Source organism: Oncorhynchus kisutch, unplaced genomic scaffold, assembly GCF_002021735.2.
Source record: "Oncorhynchus kisutch isolate 150728-3 unplaced genomic scaffold, Okis_V2 scaffold3788, whole genome shotgun sequence".
Classification (NCBI taxonomy): Eukaryota; Metazoa; Chordata; class Actinopteri; order Salmoniformes; family Salmonidae; genus Oncorhynchus; species Oncorhynchus kisutch.
This window is the reverse complement of record NW_022265733.1, coordinates 39,753-62,017: the sequence shown is the minus strand read 5'-3', so window position 1 is coordinate 62,017 and position 22,265 is coordinate 39,753. Positions and strand designations below refer to the sequence as shown.

The window sequence follows — 22,265 nt, the reverse complement described above, 5'->3', positions numbered from 1 at the left end:
TAGTGGACCCCACACTGCCATATAGTGGACCCCACACTGCCATATAGTGGACCCCACACTGCCATATAGTGGACCCCACGCTGCCATATAGTGGACCCCACGCTGACATATACTGGACCCCACACTGCCATATAGTGGATTAGAGAGGAGGAGGCAGCAGTATAGAGCTGATCAGTGTATTAGAGGAGGAGCAGCAGCAGTATAGAGCTGATCAGTGTATTAGAGGAGGAGGAGGCAGCAGTATAGAGCTGATCAGTGTATTAGAGGAGGAGGAGGCAGCAGTATAGAGCTGATCAGTGTATTAGAGGAGGAGGAGGCAGCAGTATAGAGCTGATCAGTGTATTAGAGGAGGAGGAGGCAGTATAGAGCTGATCAGTGTATTAGAGGAGGAGGCAGCAGTATAGAGCTGATCAGTGTATTAGAGGAGGAGGAGGAGGAGGCAGCAGTATAGAGCTGATCAGTGTATTAGAGGAGGAGGAGGAGGCAGCAGTATAGAGCTGATCAGTGTATTAGAGGAGGAGGCAGCAGTATAGAGCTGATCAGTGTATTAGAGGAGGAGGCAGCAGTATAGAGCTGATCAGTGTATTAGAGGAGGAGGAGGAGGCAGCAGTATAGAGCTGATCAGTGTATTAGAGGAGGAGGAGGAGGCAGCAGTAGTATAGAGCTGATCAGTGTATTAGAGGAGGAGGAGGCAGCAGTATAGAGCTGATCAGTGTATTAGAGGAGGAGGCAGCAGTATAGAGCTGATCAGTGTATTAGAGGAGGAGGAGGAGGCAGTATAGAGCTGATCAGTGTATTAGAGGAGGAGGAGGAGGCAGCAGTATAGAGCTGATCAGTGTATTAGAGGAGGAGGGCAGCAGTATAGAGCTGATCAGTGTATTAGAGGAGGAGGAGGAGGAGGCAGCAGTATAGAGCTGATCAGTGTATTAGAGGAGGAGGAGGAGGCAGCAGTATAGAGCTGATCAGTGTATTAGAGGAGGAGGAGGAGGAGGCAGGTAGTATAGAGCTGATCAGTGTATTAGAGGAGGAGGAGGTAGTATAGAGCTGATCAGTGTATTAGAGGAGGAGGTAGTATAGAGCTGATCAGTGTATTAGAGGAGGAGGCAGCAGAGTATAGAGCTGATCAGTGTATTAGAGGAGGAGGAGGAGGCAGCAGTATAGAGCTGATCAGTGTATTAGAGGAGGAGGAGGAGGCAGCAGTATAGAGCTGATCAGTGTATTAGAGAGGAGGAGGAGGCAGCAGTATAGAGCTGATCAGTGTATTAGAGGAGGAGGCAGCAGTATAGAGCTGATCAGTGTATTAGAGGAGGAGGAGGCAGCAGTATAGAGCTGATCAGTGTATTAGAGGAGGAGGAGGAGGCAGCAGTATAGAGCTGATCAGTGTATTAGAGGAGGAGGAGGCAGCAGTATAGAGCTGATCAGTGTATTAGAGGAGGAGGCAGCAGTATAGAGCTGATCAGTGTATTAGAGGAGGAGGAGGCGGCAGGGCAGTATAGAGCTGATCAGTATATTAGAGGAGGAGGAGGGAGGCAGCAGTATAGAGCTGATCAGTGTATTAGAGGAGGAGGCAGCAGTATAGAGCTGATCAGTGTATTAGAGGAGGAGGCAGCAGTATAGAGCTGATCAGTGTATTAGAGGAGGAGGAGGAGGAGGCAGCAGTATAGAGCTGATCAGTGTATTAGAGGAGGAGGAGGAGGAGCAGCAGTATAGAGCTGATCAGTGTATTAGAGGAGGAGGAGGCAGCAGTATAGAGCTGATCAGTGTATTAGAGGAGGAGGAGGCAGCAGTATAGAGCTGATCAGTGTATTAGAGGAGGAGGAGGAGGCAGTATAGAGCTGATCAGTGTATTAGAGGAGGAGGAGGCAGCAGTATAGAGCTGATCAGTGTATTAGAGGAGGAGGAGGAGGCAGTATAGAGCTGATCAGTGTATTAGAGGAGGAGGAGGAGGCAGCAGTATAGAGCTGATCAGTGTATTAGAGGAGGAGGCAGCAGTATAGAGCTGATCAGTGTATTAGAGGAGGAGGAGGCAGCAGCAGTATAGAGCTGATCAGTGTATTAGAGTAGGAGGAGGCAGCAGTATAGAGCTGATCAGTGTATTAGAGGAGGAGGAGGAGGCAGCAGTATAGAGCTGATCAGTGTATTAGAGGAGGCAGCAGTATAGAGCTGATCAGTGTATTAGAGGAGGCAGCAGTATAGAGCTGATCAGTGTATTAGAGGAGGCAGCAGTATAGAGCTGATCAGTGTATTAGAGGAGGAGGAGGAGGCAGCAGTATAGAGCTGATCAGTGTATTAGAGGAGGAGGAGGCAGCAGTATAGAGCTGAGCAGTGTATTAGAGGAGGAGGCAGCAGTATAGAGCTGATCAGTGTATTAGAGGAGGAGGAGGAGGCAGCAGTATAGAGCTGATCAGTGTATTAGAGGAGGAGGCAGCAGTATAGAGCTGATCAGTGTATTAGAGGAGGAGGAGGAGGCAGTATAGCAGTATGAGCTGATCAGTGTATTAGAGGAGGAGGCAGCAGTATAGAGCTGATCAGGGTATTAGAGGAGGAGGAGGCAGCAGCAGTATAGAGCTGATCAGTGTATTAGAGGAGGAGGAGGAGGCAGCAGTATAGAGCTGATCAGTGTATTAGAGGAGGAGGAGGAGGCAGCAGTATAGAGCTGATCAGTGTATTAGAGGAGGAGCAGCAGCAGTATAGAGCTGATCAGTGTATTAGAGGTTGAGGCAGCAGTATAGAGCTGATCAGTGTATTAGAGGAGGAGGAGGCAGCAGCAGTATAGAGCTGATCAGTGTATTAGAGGAGGAGGAGCAGCAGCAGTATAGAGCTGATCAGTGTATTAGAGGAGGAGGAGGAGGCAGTATAGAGCTGATCAGTGTATTAGAGGGAGGAGGCAGCAGTATAGAGCTGATCAGTGTTAGAGGAGGAGGAGAGCAGTAAGAGCAGTATAGAGCGGATCAGTGTATTAGAGGTGGAGGCAGCAGTATATAGAGCTGATAGTGGAGGAGAGGAGGAGGAGGAGCAGAGCATATAGAGCTGATCAGTGTATTAGAGGAGGAGGCAGCAGTATAGAGCTGATCAGTGTATTAGAGGAGGAGGAGGCAGCAGTATAGAGCTGATCAGTGTATTAGAGGAGGAGGCAGTATAGAGCTGATCAGTGTATTAGAGAGGAGGAGCAGCAGTATAGAGCTGATCAGTGTATTAGAGGAGGAGGCAGCAGTATAGAGCTGATCAGTGTATTAGAGGAGGAGGAGGAGGAGGCAGCAGTATAGAGCTGATCAGTGTATTAGAGGAGGAGGGCAGCAGTATAGAGCTGATCAGTGTATTAGAGGAGGAGGCAGCAGTATAGAGCTGATCAGTGTATTAGAGGAGGAGGAGGCAGCAGTATAGAGCTGATCAGTGTATTAGAGGAGGAGGAGGCAGCAGTATAGAGCTGATCAGTGTATTAGATGAGGAAGAGGAAGAGGAGGCAGCAGTATAGAGCTGATCAGTGTATTAGAGGAGGGAGAAGGAGGCAGCAGTATAGAGCTGATCAGTGTATTAGAGGAGGAGGAGGAGGAGGCAGCAGTATAGAGCTGATCAGTGTATTAGAGGAGGAGGAGGAGGAGGCAGCAGTATAGAGCTGATCAGTGTATTAGAGGAGGAGGAGAGGAGGCAGCAGTATAGAGCTGATCAGTGTATTAGAGGAGGAGGGCAGCAGTATAGAGCTGATCAGTGTATTAGAGGAGGAGGCAGCAGTATAGAGCTGATCAGTGTATTAGAGGAGGAGGAGGCAGCAGTATAGAGCTGATCAGTGTATTAGAGGAGGAGGCAGCAGTATAGAGCTGCTCAGTGTATTAGAGGAGGAGGAGGAGGCAGCAGTATAGAGCTGATCAGTGTATTAGAGGAGGAGGAGGCAGGCAGTAGTATAGAGCTGATCAGTGTATTAGAGGAGGAGGAGGCAGCAGTAGTATAGAGCTGATCAGTGTATTAGAGGAGGAGGCAGCAGTATAGAGCTGATCAGTGTATTAGAGGGGAGGAGGAGCAGCAGTATAGAGCTGATCAGTGTATTAGAGGAGGAGGAGAGGCAGCAGTATAGAGCTGATCAGTGTATTAGAGGAGGAGGAGGAGGAGGCAGCAGTATAGAGCTGATCAGTGTATTAGAGGAGGAGGAGGAGGAGGCAAGGCCTGCTGTGTGACATCAGACATCAGAGAGAGCAGAGATAGAACAGGCCCACACACACACACACCACACCACACACAACACACACACACACCACACACACACACACACACACACACAGGCCTACACTAACAAACACACACACAACAGGCCCACACTAACAAACACACACACACACCAGGCTAACACACACACACTCACACTCACACACACACACCAGGCCCACACACACACACACACACACCAGGCCACACACAAACACCACACATACACACACACACGTACACCACCCAGCCACACAGCAGTCCTAGTTGAACTAGTAAAGATGCCATCCAGAAGAAGCCCTCAGTGCTGAATATCATTATGGACTTGTTCCTCTTTATGGAACTACTGGCCAAAACACACACCTGGTTTTGATGTGTCCTTATCAATGTGGTTTGATGTGTCCTTATAAATGTGGTTTTTCATGGTCGTTATAAATGTGGTTTTTCATGTGTCGTTACACATTTTTAACATTTTTTTTTATTAAACATTATTTTTATGATGCAAGTCATTTTACAATGACGGTCTACCCCGGCCAAACACTAACCAGGACGACGCTGGGCCAATCGTGCACCGCCCTATGGGACTCCCAATCACTGCCGGTTGTGATACAGCCTGGAATTGAACCAGGGTCTGTAGTGACGCCCCTAGCACTGAGATGCAGTGCCTTAGACCACTGTGATACAGTCTGGAATCGAACCAGGGTCTGTAGTGACGCCTCTAGCACTGAGATGCAGTGCCTTAGACCGCTGTGATACAGCCTGGAATCAAACCAGGGTCTGTAGTACCTTAGACCACTGTGATACAGCACGGGATTGAACCAGGGTCTGTAGTACCTTAGACCGCTGCTCCCCTCAGGAGCCCCTAAATGTGGTTAATGTGTCGTGATAAACGTGTAGCTNCCCTCTCTCTCCTCTTCTCTCCTCTCTCTCCTCTCTCTCCCCTCTCTCTCCTCTCTCTCCTCTCTCTCCCCTCTCTCTGTCTGCATGTCTATTTCTATCTCTCTCCTATCAATTCAATTCAATTCAAGGGCTTTATTGGCATGGGAAAACGTGTTAACATTGCCAAAGCAAGTGAGGTAGACAACATACAAAGTGAATATATAAAGTGCAAAACAACAAAAATGAACAGTAAACATTACACATACAGAAGTTTCAAAACAGTAAAGACATTACAAATGTCATATTATATATATATATACAGTGTTCTAACAATGTACAAATGGCTAAAGGACACAAGATAAAATAAATAAGCATAAATATGGGTTGTATTTACAATGGTGTTTGTTCTTCACTGGTTGCCCTTTTCTCGTGGCAACAGGTCACAAATCTTGCTGCTGTGATGTGCACACTGTGGAATTTCACCCAGTAGATATGGGAGTTTTTCAAAATGGATTTGTTTTCGAATTCTTTGTGGATCTGTGTAATCTGAGGGAAATATGTCTCTCTAATATGGTCATACATTGGGCAGAGAGGTTAGGAAGTGCAGCTCAGTTTCCACCTCATTTTGTGGGCAGTGAGCACATAGCCTGTCTTCTCTTGAGAGCCAATGTCTGCCTACGGCGGCCTTTCTCAATAGCAAGGCTATGCTCACTGAGTCTGTACATAGTCAACGGCTTTCCTTAATTTTGGGTCAGTCACAGTGGTCAGGTATTCTGCCGCTGTGTACTCTCTGTGTAGGGCCAAATAGCATTCTAGTTTGCTCTGTTTTTGTTAATTCTTTCCAATGTGTTAAGTAGTTATCTTTTTGTTTTCTCATGATTGGTTGTGGGTCTAATTGTGCTGCTGTCCTGGGGCTCTGTAGTGTGTGTTTGTGAACAGAGCCCCAGGACCAGCTTGCTTAGGGGACTCTTCTCCAGGTTCATCTCTCTGTAGGTGATGGCTTTGTTATGGAGGTTTGTGAATCGCTTCCTTTTAGGTGGTTGTAGAATTTAACAGCTCTTTTCTGGATTTTGATAATTAGTGGGTATCGGCCTCCTAATTCTGCTCTGCATGCATTATTTGGTGTTCTACGTTGTACACGGAGGATATTTTTGCAGAATTCTGCGTGCAGAGTCTCAATTTGGTGTTTGTCCCATTTTGTGAAGTCTTGGTTGGTGAGCGGACCCCAGACCTCACAACCATAAAGGGCAATGGGCTCTATGACTGATTCAAGTATTTTTAGCCAGATCCTAATTGGTATGTTGAAATTTATGTTTCTTTTGATGGCATAGAATGCCCTTCTTGCCTTGTCTCTCAGATCGTTCACCAGGCTTTGTGGAAGTTACCTGTGGTTGCTGATGTTTAGGCCAAGGTATGTATAGTTTTTTGTGTGCTCTAGGGCAACAGTGTCTAGATGGAATTTGTATTTGTGGTCCTGGTGACTGGACCTTTTTTGGAACACCATTATTTTGGTCTTACTGAGATTTACTGTCAGGGCCCAGGTCTGACAGAATCTGTGCATAAGATCTAGGTGCTGCTGTAGGCCCTCCTTGGTTGGTGACAGAAGCACCAGATCATCAGCAAACAGCAGACATTTGACTTCGGATTCTAGCAGGGGGAGGCCGGTGCTGCAGACTTTTCTAGTGCCCTCGCCAATTCGTTGATATATATGTTGAAGAGGGTGGGGCTTAAGCTGCATCCCTGTCTAACCCCACGACCCTGTGTGAAGAAATGTGTGTGTTTTTTGCCAATTTTAACCGCACACTTGTTGTTTGTGTACATGGATTTTATAATGTCGTATGTTTTACCCCCAACACCACTTTCCATCAGTTTGTATAGCAGACCCTCATGCCAGATTGAGTCAAAGGCTTTTTTGAAATCAACAAAGCATGAGAAGACTTTGCCTTTGTTTTGGTTTGTTTGATTGTCAATTAGGGTGTGCAGGGTGAATACATGGTCTGTTGTACGGTAATTTGGGTAAAAAGCCAATTTGACATTTGCTCAGTACATTGTTTTCATATGAGGAAATGTACGAGTCTGCTGTCAATAATAATGCAGAGATTTTCCCAAGGTTACTGTTGACACATATTCCACGGGTAGTTATGGGGGTCAAATTTGTCTCCACTTTTGTGGATTGGGGTGATCAGTCCTTGGTTCCAAATATTGGGGAAGATGCCAGAGCTAAGTATGATGTTAAAGAGTTTTAGTATAGCAATTGGAATTTGTTGTCTGTATATTTGATCATTTCATTGAGGATACCATCAACACCACAGGCCTTTTGGGTTGGAGGGTTTTTTATTTTGTCCTGTAACTCTTTCAATGTAATTGGAGAATCCAGTGGGTTCTGGTAGTCTTTAATAGTTGATTCTAAGATCTGTGTTTGATCATGTATATGTTTTTGCTCTTTATTCTTGTTATAGAGCCAAAAAGATTGGAGAAGTGGTTTACCCATACATCTCCATTTTGGATAGATAATTCTTCGTGTTGTTGTTTGTTTAGTGTTTTCCAATTTTCCCAGAAGTGGTTAGAGTCTATGGATTCTTCAATCTGCATTGAGCTGATTTCTGACATGCTGTTCTTCTTTTTTCCATAGTGTATTTCTGTATTGTTTTAGTGATTCACCATAGTGAAGGCGTAGACTCAGGTTTTCCGGGTCTCTGTTTTTGGTTGGACAGGTTTCTCAATTTCTTTCTTAGATTTTTGCATTCTTCATCAAACCATTTGTCATTATTGTTAATTTTCTTCGGTTTTCTATTTGAGATTTTTAGATTTGATAGGGAAGCTGAGAGGTCAAATATACTGTTAAGATTTTCTACTGCCAAGTTTACACCTTCACTATTACAGTGGAACGTTTTACCCAGGAAATTGTCTAAGAGGGATTGAATTTGTTGTTGCCTAATAGTTTTTTGGTAGGTTTCCAAACTGCATTCCTTCCATCTATAGCATTTCTTAATGTTACTCAGTTCCTTTGGCTTTGATGCCTCATGATTGAGTATGCTCTGTTTAAGTAGACTGTGATTTTGCCGTGGTCTGATAGGGGTGTCAGTGGGCTGACTGTGAACGCTCTGAGAGACTCTGGGTTGAGGTCAGTGATAAAGTAGTCTACAGTACTACTGCCAAGAGATGAGCTATAGGTGTACCTACCATAGGAGTCCCCTCGAAGCCTACCGTTGACTATGTACATACCCAGCGTGCGACAGAGCTGCAGGAGTTGTGACCCGTTTTTGTTGGTTATGTTGTCATAGTTGTGCCTAGGGGGGCATATGGGGGAGGGAATGCTGTCACCTCCAGGCAGGTGTTTGTCCCCTTGTGTGCTGAGGGTGTCAGGTTCTTGTCCGGTTCTGGCATTTAGGTCACCACAGACTAGTACATGTCCCTGGGCCTGGAAATGATTGATTTCCCCCTCCAGGATGGAGAAGCTGTCTTCATTAAAATATGGGGATTCTAGTGGGGGGATATAGGTAGCACACAGGAGGACATTTTTCTCTGTTAGGATAATTTCTTTTTGAATTTCTAGCCAATGTAGAATGTTCCTGTTTTGATTAATTGAATGGAGTGAGTTAGGTCTGCTCTATACCAAATTAGCATACCCCCTGAGTCCCTTCCCTGTTTCACACCTGGTAGTTTGGTGGATGGGACTACCAGCTCTCTGTAACCTAGAGGGCAACCAGTGGGTCCATCTCCTCTATACCAGGTTTTTTGCAGGATGACAATGTCTGTATTACCGATTTCTTTGGTGAAGTCCGGGTTTCTGCTCTTTAGGCCAAAGGCAGATGACCTCAGGCCTTGGATATTCCAGGATAATATAGTGAAGGCTTTTTGTTCCATAGAGTGTCCAATGATGTTGGTCGTGGTTTAGCCTCAGGCCAGTCTCTCTCCCTCTCTGTCTGCATGTCTATTTCTATCTCTCTATTCTTGTCCTCTCTCTCTCCTCTATTGGCATGATAAGTCAGTAAGTGACATCGCCAAAGAAAGGAGAACACAGAGAGAACACAGTGTAGTTAATTATAGTTCTCATTGACTCCTATATTATGCAGTTTTACCTTCCTCTGTTCTGCCTGTACCCGGATCAGTCTCTCTGGGGTTTAATAACAGAGTGAGCTGAGGACAGTCTGTTCTCCATGGGCTAACAGGTAACAGTCTCTCTGGGGTTTAGCAGACTGAGCTGAGGACAGTCTGTACTCCATGGGCTAACAGGTAACAGTCTCTCTGGGGTTTAGCAGACTGAGCTGAGGACAGTCTGTACTCCATGGGCTAACAGGTAACAGTCTCTCTGGGGTTTAGCAGACTGAGCTGAGGACAGTCTGTACTCCATGGGCTAACAGGTAACAGTCTCTCTGGGGTTTAGCAGAGTGAGCTGAGGACAGTCTGTTCTCCTCTCTGGGACAGGTCTACCAGCCTGTCCTCTTTGGGCCAGGTTTACCAGCCTGTCCTCTCTGGGCCAGGTTTACCAGCCTGTCCTCTCTGGGCAGCCAGGTCTACCAGCCTGTCCTCTCTGGGCCAGGTCTACCAGACTGTGCTCGCTGAGTCTGTACATAGTTAGTGTTTTCCATCAATCACAGTGGTCAGATAGTCTGCAACCATCTACTCTCTGTTTTAGAAATAGCATTGAAGCATTTTTTGTGTGATTTATTTTCCAATAGGTGATATATTTTTGCTTTGTGAAAATTTGGTTGGGCCAGATTGTCTGTGCTGTCCTGAGGGAGACTTGTCTGGGTTGGTAGTGGTTAGTTTATTGGGCCTTGGAACCAGGTGGCTGATGGGACTCTTCTCTACAGTCACCTCTTGGCAGTTGAGGGCTTTGTAATGGGGGGGGGGGGGGGGGTCATGTGGTTTTAAATTATTATAACATTTGGTGACTCTGGATATTAATCAGAAGAGACCTGATTCACACTGCCATATAGTGGACCCCCACACTGCCATATAGTGGACCCCACACTGCCATATAGTGGACCCCACACTGCCATATAGTGGACCCATATAGTGGACCCCACGCTGACATATAGTGGACCCCACACTGCCATATAGTGGACCCCACACTGCCATATAGTGGACCCCACACTGCCATATAGTGGACCCACACTGCCATATAGTGGACCCCACACTGCCATATAGTGGACCCCACACTGCCATATAGTGGACCCCACACTGCCATATAGTGGACCCCACACTGCCATATAGTGGACCCCACACTGCCATATAGTGGACCCCACACTGCCATATAGTGGGACCCCCACACTGCCATATAGTGGACCCCACACTGCCATATAGTGGACCCCACCTGCATATAGTGGACCCCACACTGCCATATAGTGGACATATAGTGGACCCCACGCTGCCATATAGTGGACCCCACGCTGCCATATAGTGGACCCCACGCTGCCATATAGTGGACCCCACGCTGCCATATAGTGGACCCCACGCTGCCAATATAGTGGACCCCACGCTGCCATATAGTGACCCCACGCTGCCATATAGTGGACCCCACGCTGCCATATAGTGGACCCCCACACTGCCATATAGTGGACCCCACACTGCCATATAGTGGACCCCACGCTGCCATTATAGTGGACCCCACACTGCCATATAGTGGGACCCCAACATTGCCATATAGTGGACCCCACACTGCCATATAGTGGACCCCACACTGCCATATAGTGGACCCCACACTGCCATATAGTGGACCCCACACTGCCTATAGTGGACCCCACGCTGCCATATAGTGGACCCCACGCTGACATATCATGGACCCCACACTGCCATATAGTGGTTAGAGGAGGAGGCAGCAGTATAGAGCTGATCAGTGTATTAGAGGAGGAGGCAGCAGTATAGAGCTGATCAGTGTATTAGAGGAGGAGGAGGCAGCAGTTATAGAGCTGATCAGTGTATTAGAGGAGGAGGAGGCAGCAGTATAGAGCTGATCAGTGTATTAGAAGGAGGAGGAGGCAGCAGTATAGAGCTGATCAGTGTATTAGAGGAGGAGGAGGCAGTATAGAGCTGATCAGTGTATTAGAGGAGGAGGCAGCAGTATAGAGCTGATCAGTGTATTAGAGGAGGAGGAGGAGGAGGCCAGCAGTATAGAGCTGATCAGTGTATTAGAGGAGGAGGAGGAGTGCCAGCAGTATAGAGCTGATCAGGTGTATTAGAGGAGGAGGCAGCAGTATAGAGTGATCAGTGTATTAGAGGAGGAGGCAGCAGTATAGAGCTGATCAGTGTATTAGAGGAGGAGGAGGAAGGCAGCAGTATAGAGCTGATCAGTGTATTAGAGGAGGAGGAGGAGGCAGCAGTATAGAGCTGATCAGTGTATTAGAGGAGGAGGAGGGCCAGCAGTATAGAGCTGATCAGTGTATTAGAGGAGGAGGCAGCAGTATAGAGCTGATCAGTGTATTAGAGGAGGAGGAGGAGGCAGTATAGAGCTGATCAGTGTATTAGAGGAGGAGAGGAGGCAGCAGTATAGAGCTGATCAGTGTATTAGAGGAGGAGGCAGCAGTATAGAGCTGATCAGTGTATTAGAGGAGGAGGAGGAGGAGGCAGCAGTATAGAGCTGATCAGTGTATTAGAGGAGGAGGAGGAGGCAGCAGTATAGAGCTGATCAGTGTATTAGAGGAGGAGGAGGAGGAGGCAGTATAGAGCTGATCAGTGTATTAGAGGAGGAGGAGGTAGTATAGAGCTGATCAGTGTATTAGAGGAGGAGGTAGTATAGAGCTGATCAGTGTATTAGAGGAGGAGGCAGCAGTATAGAGCTGATCAGTGTATTAGAGGAGGAGGAGGCCAGCAGTATAGAGCTGATCAGTGTATTAGAGGAGGAGGAGGAGGGCAGCAGTATAGAGCTGATCAGTGTATTAGAGGAGGAGGAGGAGGCAGCAGTATAGAGCTGATCAGTGTATTAGAGGAGGAGGCAGCAGTATAGAGCTGATCAGTGTATTAGAGGAGGAGGCAGCAGTATAGAGCTGATCAGTGTATTAGAGGAGGAGGAGGAGGCAGCAGTATAGAGCTGATCAGTGTATTAGAGGAGGAGGAGGGCAGCAGTATAGAGCTGATCAGTGTATTAGAGGAGGAGGGCAGCAGTATAGAGCTGATCAGTGTATTAGAGGAGGAGGAGGCGGCAGTATAGAGCTGATCAGTATATTAGAGGAGGAGGCGGAGGCAGCAGTATAGAGCTGATCAGTGTATTAGAGGAGGAGGCAGCAGTATAGAGCTGATCAGTGTATTAGAGGAGGAGGCAGCAGTATAGAGCTGATCAGTGTATTAGAGGAGGAGGAGGAGGCAGCAGTATAGAGCTGATCAGTGTATTAGAGGAGGAGGAGGAGGCAGCAGTATAGAGCTGATCAGTGTATTAGAGGAGGAGGAGGCAGCAGTATAGAGCTGATCAGTGTATTAGAGGAGGAGGCAGCAGTATAGAGCTGATCAGTGTATTAGAGGAGGAGGAGGAGGCAGTATAGAGCTGATCAGTGTATTAGAGGAGGAGGCAGCAGTATAGAGCTGATCAGTGTATTAGAGGAGGAGGAGGAGGCAGTATAGAGCTGATCAGTGTATTAGAGGAGGAGGAGGAGGCAGCAGTATAGAGCTGATCAGTGTATTAGAGGAGGAGGCAGCAGTATAGAGCTGATCAGTGTATTAGAGGAGGAGGAGGCAGCAGTATAGAGCTGATCAGTGTATTAGAGTAGGAGGAGGCAGCAGTATAGAGCTGATCAGTGTATTAGAGGAGGAGGAGGAGGCAGCAGTATAGAGCTGATCAGTGTATTAGAGGAGGCAGCAGTATAGAGCTGATCAGTGTATTAGAGGAGGCAGCAGTATAGAGCTGATCAGTGTATTAGAGGAGGCAGCAGTATAGAGCTGATCAGTGTATTAGAGGAGGAGGAGGAGGCAGCAGTATAGAGCTGATCAGTGTATTAGAGGAGGAGGAGGCAGCAGTATAGAGCTGAGCAGTGTATTAGAGGAGGAGGCAGCAGTATAGAGCTGATCAGTGTATTAGAGGAGGAGGAGGAGGCAGCAGTATAGAGCTGATCAGTGTATTAGAGGAGGAGGCAGCAGTATAGAGCTGATCAGTGTATTAGAGGAGGAGGAGGAGGCAGTATAGAGCTGATCAGTGTATTAGAGGAGGAGGCAGCAGTATAGAGCTGATCAGGGTATTAGAGGAGGAGGAGGCAGCAGTATAGAGCTGATCAGTGTATTAGAGGAGGAGGAGGAGGCAGCAGTATAGAGCTGATCAGTGTATTAGAGGAGGAGGAGGAGGCAGCAGTATAGAGCTGATCAGTGTATTAGAGGAGGAGGCAGCAGTATAGAGCTGATCAGTGTATTAGAGGTTGAGGCAGCAGTATAGAGCTGATCAGTGTATTAGAGGAGGAGGAGGCAGCAGTATAGAGCTGATCAGTGTATTAGAGGAGGAGGAGGCAGCAGTATAGAGCTGATCAGTGTATTAGAGGAGGAGGAGGAGGCAGTATAGAGCTGATCAGTGTATTAGAGGAGGAGGCAGCAGTATAGAGCTGATCAGTGTATTAGAGGAGGAGGAGGCAGCAGTATAGAGCGGATCAGTGTATTAGAGGTGGAGGGCAGCAGTATAGAGCTGATCAGTGTATTAGAGGAGGAGGAGGCAGCAGTATAGAGCTGATCAGTGTATTAGAGGAGGAGGCAGCAGTATAGAGCTGATCAGTGTATTAGAGGAGGAGGAGGCAGCAGTATAGAGCTGATCAGTGTATTAGAGGAGGAGGCAGTATAGAGCTGATCAGTGTATTAGAGGAGGAGGCAGCAGTATAGAGCTGATCAGTGTATTAGAGGAGGAGGCAGCAGTATAGAGCTGATCAGTGTATTAGAGGAGGAGGAGGAGGAGGCAGCAGTATAGAGCTGATCAGTGTATTAGAGGAGGAGGCAGCAGTATAGAGCTGATCAGTGTATTAGAGGAGGAGGCAGCAGTATTAGAGCTGATCAGTGTATTAGAGGAGGAGGAGGCAGCAGTATAGAGCTGATCAGTGTATTAGAGGAGGAGGAGGCAGCAGTATAGAGCTGATCAGTGTATTAGATGAGGAAGAGGAGGCAGCAGTATAGAGCTGATCAGTGTATTAGAGGAGGAGAAGGAGGCAGCAGTATAGAGCTGATCAGTGTATTAGAGGAGGAGGAGGAGGAGGCAGCAGTATAGAGCTGATCAGTGTATTAGAGGAGGAGGAGGAGGAGGCAGCAGTATAGAGCTGATCAGTGTATTAGAGGAGGAGGAGGAGGCAGCAGTATAGAGCTGATCAGTGTATTAGAGGAGGAGGCAGCAGTATAGAGCTGATCAGTGTATTAGAGGAGGAGGCAGCAGTATAGAGCTGATCAGTGTATTAGAGGAGGAGGAGGCAGCAGTATAGAGCTGATCAGTGTATTAGAGGAGGAGGCAGCAGTATAGAGCTGCTCAGTGTATTAGAGGAGGAGGAGGAGGCAGCAGTATAGAGCTGATCAGTGTATTAGAGGAGGAGGAGGCAGCAGTATAGAGCTGATCAGTGTATTAGAGGAGGAGGCAGCAGTATAGAGCTGATCAGTGTATTAGAGGAGGAGGCAGCAGTATAGAGCTGATCAGTGTATTAGAGGAGGAGGAGGCAGCAGTATAGAGCTGATCAGTGTATTAGAGGAGGAGGAGAAGGCAGCAGTATAGAGCTGATCAGTGTATTAGAGGAGGAGGAGGAGGAGGCAGCAGTATAGAGCTGATCAGTGTATTAGAGGAGGAGGAGGAGGAGGCAAGGCCTGCTGTGTGACATCAGACATCAGAGAGAGCAGAGATAGAACAGGCCCACACACACACCACACACACACACACACACACACACACACACACACACACACACACACACACACACACCAGGCCTACACTAACAAACACACACACAACAGGCCCACACTAACAAACACACACACACACCAGGCTAACACACACACACTCACACTCACACACACACACCAGGCCCACACACACACACACACACACCAGGCCCACACAAACACACACACATACACACACACACGTACACCCACCCAGCCACACAGCAGTCCTAGTTGAACTAGTAAAGATGCCATCCAGAAGAAGCCCTCAGTGCTGAATATCATTATGGACTTGTTCCTCTTTATGGAACTACTGGCCCAAACACACACCTGGTTTTGATGTGTCCTTATCAATGTGGTTTTGATGTGTCCTTATAAATGTGGTTTTTCATGTGTCGTTATAAATGTGGTTTTTCATGTGTCGTTACACATTTTTAACATTTTTATTTAAACATTATTTTTATGATGCAAGTCATTATTTACAATGACGGTCTACCCCGGCCAAACACTAACCAGGACGACGCTGGGCCAATCGTGCACCGCCCTATGGGACTCCCAATCACTGCCGGTTGTGATACAGCCTGGAATTGAACCAGGGTCTGTAGTGACGCCCCTAGCACTGAGATGCAGTGCCTTAGACCACTGTGATACAGTCTGGAATCGAACCAGGGTCTGTAGTGACGCCTCTAGCACTGAGATGCAGTGCCTTAGACCGCTGTGATACAGCCTGGAATCAAACCAGGGTCTGTAGTACCTTAGACCACTGTGATACAGCACGGGATTGAACCAGGGTCTGTAGTACCTTAGACCGCTGCTCCCCTCAGGAGCCCCTAAATGTGGTTTAATGTGTCGTGATAAACGTGTAGCTCGCTAGTCAGTTTAGCAGAGGGGCAGCTGGTACTGTTGATGACGACATGGAAATGTAGGTGTGGGTTTGAACTGTGTGTGTGTGTGGGAGGGGGGGGGGGTCATCAGAGAGAGCAGAGATAGAACAGGCCCACACACACACACCAGGCCCACACTAACACACACACATACACACACCAGGCTCACACACCAGGCACAAACATCACTAACACACAAACATCACTAAACACACACATCACTAACACACACACACAGCGGCCATGAGCTGAGCTCTAAATGAGTGATGTCATACTAACTAGGCAGCACAGCTCTTATACCTCATTACGGCCTGATTACCGATTACCATAGTAACCCCTTACTGTTAGGAAACACCAGGAGGTGTCCATAGTAACCCCTTACTGTTAGGGAACACCAGGAGGTTTCCATAGTAACCCCTTACTGTTAGGGAACGCCAGGAGGTTTCCATAGTAACCCCTTACTGTTAGGGAACGCCAGGAGGTTTCCATAGTAACCCCTTACTGTTAGGGAACACCAGGAGGTGTCCATAGTAACCCCTTACTGTTAGGGAACACCAGGAGGTTTCCATAGTAACCCCTTACTGTTAGGGAACACCAGGAGGTGTCCATAGTAACCCCTTACTGTTAGGAAACACCAGGAGGTGTCCATAGTAACCCCTTACTGTTAGGGAACACCAGGAGGTGTCCATAGTAACCCCTTACTGTTAGGGAACACCAGTTGGTTTCCATAGTAACCCCTTACTGTTAGGGAACACCAGGAGGTTTCCATAGTAACCCCTTACTGTTAGGGAACACCAGGAGGTTTCCATAGTAACCCCTTACTGTTAGGGAACACCAGGAGGTTTCCATATGCTGGGTTCTCTACCTCAGTATCTCAGACACTGTCCACTACATTGAAGTGTTGGGTTCTCTACCTCAGTATCTCAGACACTGTCCACTACATTGAAGTGTTGGGTTCTCTACCTCAGTATCTCAGACACTGTCCACTACATTGAAGTGTTGGGTTCTCTACCTCAGTATCTCAGACACTGTCCACTACATTGAAGTGTTGGGTTCTCTACCTCAGTATCTCAGACACTGTCCACTACATTGAAGTGTTGGGTTCTCTACCTCAGTATCTCAGACACTGTCCACTACATTGAAGTGTTGGGTTCTCTACCTCAGTATCTCAGACACTGTCCACTACATTGAAGTGTGGGTTCTCTACCTCAGTATCTCAGACACTGTCCACTACATTGAAGTGTTGGGTTCTCTACCTCAGTATCTCAGACACTGTCCACTACATTGAAGTGTTGGGTTCTCTACCTCAGTATCTCAGACACTGTCCACTACATTGAAGTGTTGGGTTCTCTACCTCAGTATCTCAGACACTGTCCACTACATTGAAGTGTTGGGTTCTCTACCTCAGTATCTCAGACACTGTCCACTACATTGAAGTGTTGGGTTCTCTACCTCAGTATCTCAGACACTGTCCACTACATTGAAGTGTTGGGTTCTCTACCTCAGTCTCAGTATCTCAGACACTGTCCACTACATTGAAGTGTTGGGTTCTCTACCTCAGTATCTCAGACACTGTCCACTACATTGAAGTGTTGGGTTCTCTACCTCAGTATCTCAGACACTGTCCACTACATTGAAGTGTTGGGTTCTCTACCTCACAGTATCTCAGACACTGTCCACTACATTGAAGTGTTGGGTTCTCTACCTCAGTCTCAGTATCTCAGACACTGTCCAATACATTTTAAGTGTTGGGTTCTCTACCTCAGTATCTCAGACACTGTCCACTACATTGAAGTGTTGGGATCTCTACCTCAGTATCTCAGACACTGTCCTCTACATTGAAGTGTTGGGTTCTCTACCTCAGTATCTCAGACACTGTCCACTACATTGAAGTGTTGGGTTCTCTACCTCAGTATCTCAGACACTGTCCACTACATTGAAGTGTTGGGTTCTCTACCTCAGTATCTCAGACACTGTCCTCTACATTGAAGTGTTTGGTTCTCTACCTCAGTATCTCAGACAGTGTCCACTACATTGAAGTGTTGGGTTCTCTACCTCAGTCTCAGTATCTCAGACACTGTCCACTACATTGAAGTGTTGGGTTCTCTACCATCTACTAGATGGGACAGATTAGGTAGGACGCCATTGGGACCTCTGAATAGATGGGACAGATTAGGTAGGACGCCATTGGGACCTCTGAATAGATGGGACAGATTAGGTAGGGCCCCATTGGGACCTCTGCCATGTAGCTCTACTGTGTGTGTGTGTGTCAGTGTCATACATTTCATCAGTGGATTTCAAATTCCATCTCCAAGGGAACCCACTTCATCTATCGCTCTGTTCAGCTTCCTTCTCTTCTGTGTTCGTTCTGGAATTGTTTGGTAATGCAGCAGATGGCTGTCTGGGGTCTTGGCGACAGTGATGAGAACAGACTGATAACTGATGTACTGTAGCTGATCTGATAGTGTTGACAGTAGTGATGGAACAAGAGAACAGACTGATAACAGATATACTGTAGCTGATGTGATAGTGTTGACAGTAGTGATGAGAACAGACTGATATACTGTAGCTGATGTGATAGTGTTGACAGTAGTGATGGAACAAGAGAACAGATGTGATTCTCCTTGGCCTGGTACTATCTGATGTGATTCTCCTTGGCCTGGTGTTATCTGATGTGATTCTGCTGGACCTGGTACTATCTGATGTGATTCTGCTGGGCCTGGTACTATCTGATGTGATTCTGCTGGGCCTGGTACTATCTGATGTGATTCTGCTGGGCCTGGTACTATCTGATGTGATTCTGCTGGACCTGGTACTATCTGATGTGATTCTGCTGGGCCTGGTACTATCTGATGTGATTCTATTGGGCCTGGTACTATCTGATGTGATCCTCCGGGTCCTGGTACTATGTGATGTGATTCTATTGGGCCTGGTACTATCTGATGTGATTCTGCTGGGCCTGGTACTATCTGATGTGATTCTGCTGGGCCTGGTACTATCTGATGTGATTCTATTGGGCCTGGTACTATCTGATGTGATTCTGCTGGGCCTCGTACTATCTGATGTGATTCTGCTGGACCTGGTACTATCTGATGTGTGTTACCTATATGATAGCTATGTTTAAATGTGTCTGTGTTCCTCTCCTCTCCTCTCTCCTTTCTTCTACTGTCATATGTCCTCTCTCCTTTCCTCTCCTGTCCTCTCCTCTCTCCTTTCCTCTCTCCTGTCCTCTCCTCTCTCCTTTCCTCTCTCCTGTCCTCTCCTCTCTCCTTTCCTCTCCGGTCCTCTCTCCTCTCCTTACCTCTCTTTTCCTCTCCTTACCTCTCTTTTCCTCTCACACATCCTCTCCTGTCCTGTCTCCTGTCCTCTCCCCTCACCTCCCCTCCCCTCTCCCCTCTCCTCTCCTTCCCTCTCTCCTCTCCTCTCCTCTCTCCTCTCCTCTCCTCTCCTCTCCTCTCCTCTCCTCTCCTCTCCTCTCCTCTCCTCTCCTCTCCTCTCCTCTCCTCTCCTCTCCTCTCCTCTCCTCTCCTCTCCTCTCCTCTCCTCTCCTCTCCTCTCCTCTCCTCTCCTCTCCTCTCCTCTCCTCTCCTCTCCTTTCGTCTCCTTTCGTCTCCTATCCTCTCTCCTCTCTCCTCTCATTTCATCTCCTCTCCTCTTCTCATTTCCTCTCCTCTCCTCTCCTCTCCTCTCCCCTCTCCAGTGTTCCACTTCTCCCAGCGGTTCACCACAGTGGTCCCAGAGAGCTGTATGTTGATCTTACTGGGCCTGGTACTGGGTGGCATCGTACTGCTGACCAGTAAGAAACAGCTGTACCAGCTAGAGCCTGGCCTCTTCTTCCTCTTCCTCCTGCCAACCATCGTAGGTAGGTGCCTTCTCTCTGGGGGGGAATCTCAACTGCATTTCCCTCCATTCCTCACAAGTTAACAGGTCATTGTACTCTGTATCCTGTACATATGACAGATCATTTTCTGCATTGATTTAGGTGACGCCGGGTATTTCATGCCCGCGAGGCTCTTCTTTGACAATCTGGGAGCCATTTTACTGTATGCTGTGGTGGGAACTCTCTGGAATGCCTTCTGTACAGGCTTCTGCCTCTACGGGGTCAAACTGCTGGGGATCATAGGTGAGTCAAGCTGCTGGGGTCAGGGGTGAGTCAAGCTGCTGGGGGTCAGGGAAAGGGTCAAGCTGCTGGGGTTCAGGGTGAGTCAAGCCGCTGGGGGGGTCAGAGGTGAGTCAAGCCGCTGGGGGGGTCAGAGGTGAGTCAAGCCGCTGGGGGGGGTCAGAGGTGAGTCAAGCTGCTGGGGGGGTCAGAGGTGAGTCAAGCTGCTGGGGGGGTCAGAGATGAGTCAAGCCGCTGGGGGTCAGAGGGGGGTCAAGACGCTGGGGGGGTCAGATGTGAGTCAAGCCGCCGGGGGTCAGAGGTGAGTCAAGCCGCTGGGGGGCCAATAGCCGCTGGCGGGCCAATAGGCTGTACCCTTACAGTTTTAGACAGTAACCAATAGGCTGTACCCTTACAGTTAGACAGTAACCAATAGGCTGTACCCTGACAGTTTAGACAGTAGCCAATAGGCTGTACCCGTACAGTTTTAGACAGTAGCCAAAAGGCTGTACTCTTACAGTTTTAGACAGTAGCCAATAGGCTTTACCCTGACAGTTTAGACAGTAACCAGTAGGCTGTATGTAAAATGTGTCTCTGTGTGTTCAGACCAGAAGGTTCAGGCAGGTCTGATGTCTCTCTGTGTTCAGACCAGAAGGTTCAGGCAGGTCTGATGTCTCTCTGTTCAGACCAGAAGGTTCAGGCAGGTCTGATGTGTCTCTGTTCAGACCAGAAGGTTCAGGCAGGTCTGATGTCTCTCTGTGTTCAGACCAGAAGGTTCAGGCAGGTCTGATGTGTCTCTGTTCAGACCAGAAGGTTCAGGCAGGTCTGATGTGTCTCTCTGTTCAGACCAGAAGGTTCAGGCAGGTCTGATGTGTCTCTCTGTTCAGACCAGAAGGTTCAGGCAGGTCTGATGTGTCTCTGTTCAGACCAGAAGGTTCAGGCAGGTCTGATGTGTCTCTGTTCAGACCAGAAGGTTCAGGCAGGTCTGATGTGTCTCTGTGTTCAGACCAGAAGGTTCAGGCAGGTCTGATGTGTCTCTCTGTTCAGACCAGAAGGTTCAGGCAGGTCTGATGTGTCTCTCTGTTCAGACCAGAAGGTTCAGGCAGGTCTGATGTGTCTCTGTGTTCAGACCAGAAGGTTCAGGCAGGTCTGATGTGTCTCTGTGTTCAGACCAGAAGGTTCAGGCAGGTCTGATGTGTCTCTGTGTTCAGACCAGAAGGTTCAGGCAGGTCTGATGTGTCTCTCTGTGTTCAGACCAGAAGGTTCAGGCAGGTCTGATGTGTCTCTCTGTTCAGACCAGAAGGTTCAGGCAGGTCTGATGTGTCTCTCTGTTCAGACCAGAAGATTCAGGCAGGTCTGATGTGTCTCTGTGTTCAGACCAGAAGGTTCAGGCAGGTCTGATGGAGTTCCTGTTGTTTGGAGCGTTGATCTCTGCGGTGGACCCAGTGGCGGTGCTGGCCGTGTTCGAGGAGGTCCACGTCAACGAGACTCTCTTCATCATCGTCTTCGGAGAGTCCCTGCTTAACGACGCCGTCACCGTGGTGAGTCAGCTGTAACTCGGATGACAGACGCACAGATTACACTTTTACTCTCTCACACCACACACACACATACACACCTTACTAACTGACACGCACACACGCACGCACACACACACCACACACACACACACACACACACACACACACACACATACGCACCTTACTAACTGACACGCACACACACACACGCTGGCTCACGTTCAAACAATGAAGCCCCAAAGCAACAGACAAACTGGACATACTGGTTGATTCCTCCCCCTGCTGGGACAGGAGGGTTTTACAGACAGGTAACCATAGAGACAGGACGCTTTGAAGGTCAGTGGAGGGGGGGGGGGGGCCTGGAAGAGACCAGCTCCACTAGTCTCAATCTGCATCCCAAAATGACACCCTATTCCTCTGGTCTATAGTAGTACCACTAGTATAGGGAATAGGGCTCTGGTCTATAGTCGTACCACTATATAGGGAATAGGGCTCTGGTCTATAGTAGTACCACTATATAGGGAATAGGGCACTGGTCTATAGTAGTACCAACTATATAGGGAATAGGCTCTGGTCTATAGTAGTGTACTATATAGGGAATAGGGCTCTGGTCTATAGTAGTACCACTATATAGGGAATAGGACTCTGGTCTATAGTAGTACCACTATATAGGGAATAGGGCCCTGGTCTATAGTCGTACCACTATATAGGGAATAGGGCTCTGGTCCTATAGTAGTACCACTATATAGGGAATAGGGCTCTGGTCTATAGTAGTACCACTATATAGGGAATAGGGCTCTGGTCTATAGTAGTACCACTATATAGGGAATAGGGGCTCTGGTCTATAGTAGT

The 22,265-nt window shown here is 47.9% G+C and overlaps 1 protein-coding gene across 2 annotated transcripts in view; it reads left to right on the top strand.

The window, feature by feature from the left end:
* The window catches only part of LOC116371861 (sodium/hydrogen exchanger 5), a 56,345-nt gene extending 34,819 nt beyond the window's left edge, over positions 1 to 21,526 (top strand). The window contains exons 2-4 of one of the 2 annotated variants that reach the window (XM_031820951.1): positions 19,495 to 19,656; positions 19,777 to 19,917; positions 21,271 to 21,526. In XM_031820951.1, coding sequence (XP_031676811.1) covers positions 19,495 to 19,656; positions 19,777 to 19,917; positions 21,271 to 21,449 — 482 coding nt within the window. In that variant the 3' untranslated portion in view covers positions 21,450 to 21,526. Of the gene's footprint in view, positions 1 to 19,494; positions 19,657 to 19,776; positions 19,918 to 20,499; positions 20,841 to 21,270 lie in introns of those variants that run through there. The other variant, XM_031820952.1, reaches the window with a different exon arrangement.
* The last annotated feature ends 739 nt before the right edge of the window (positions 21,527 to 22,265 follow it).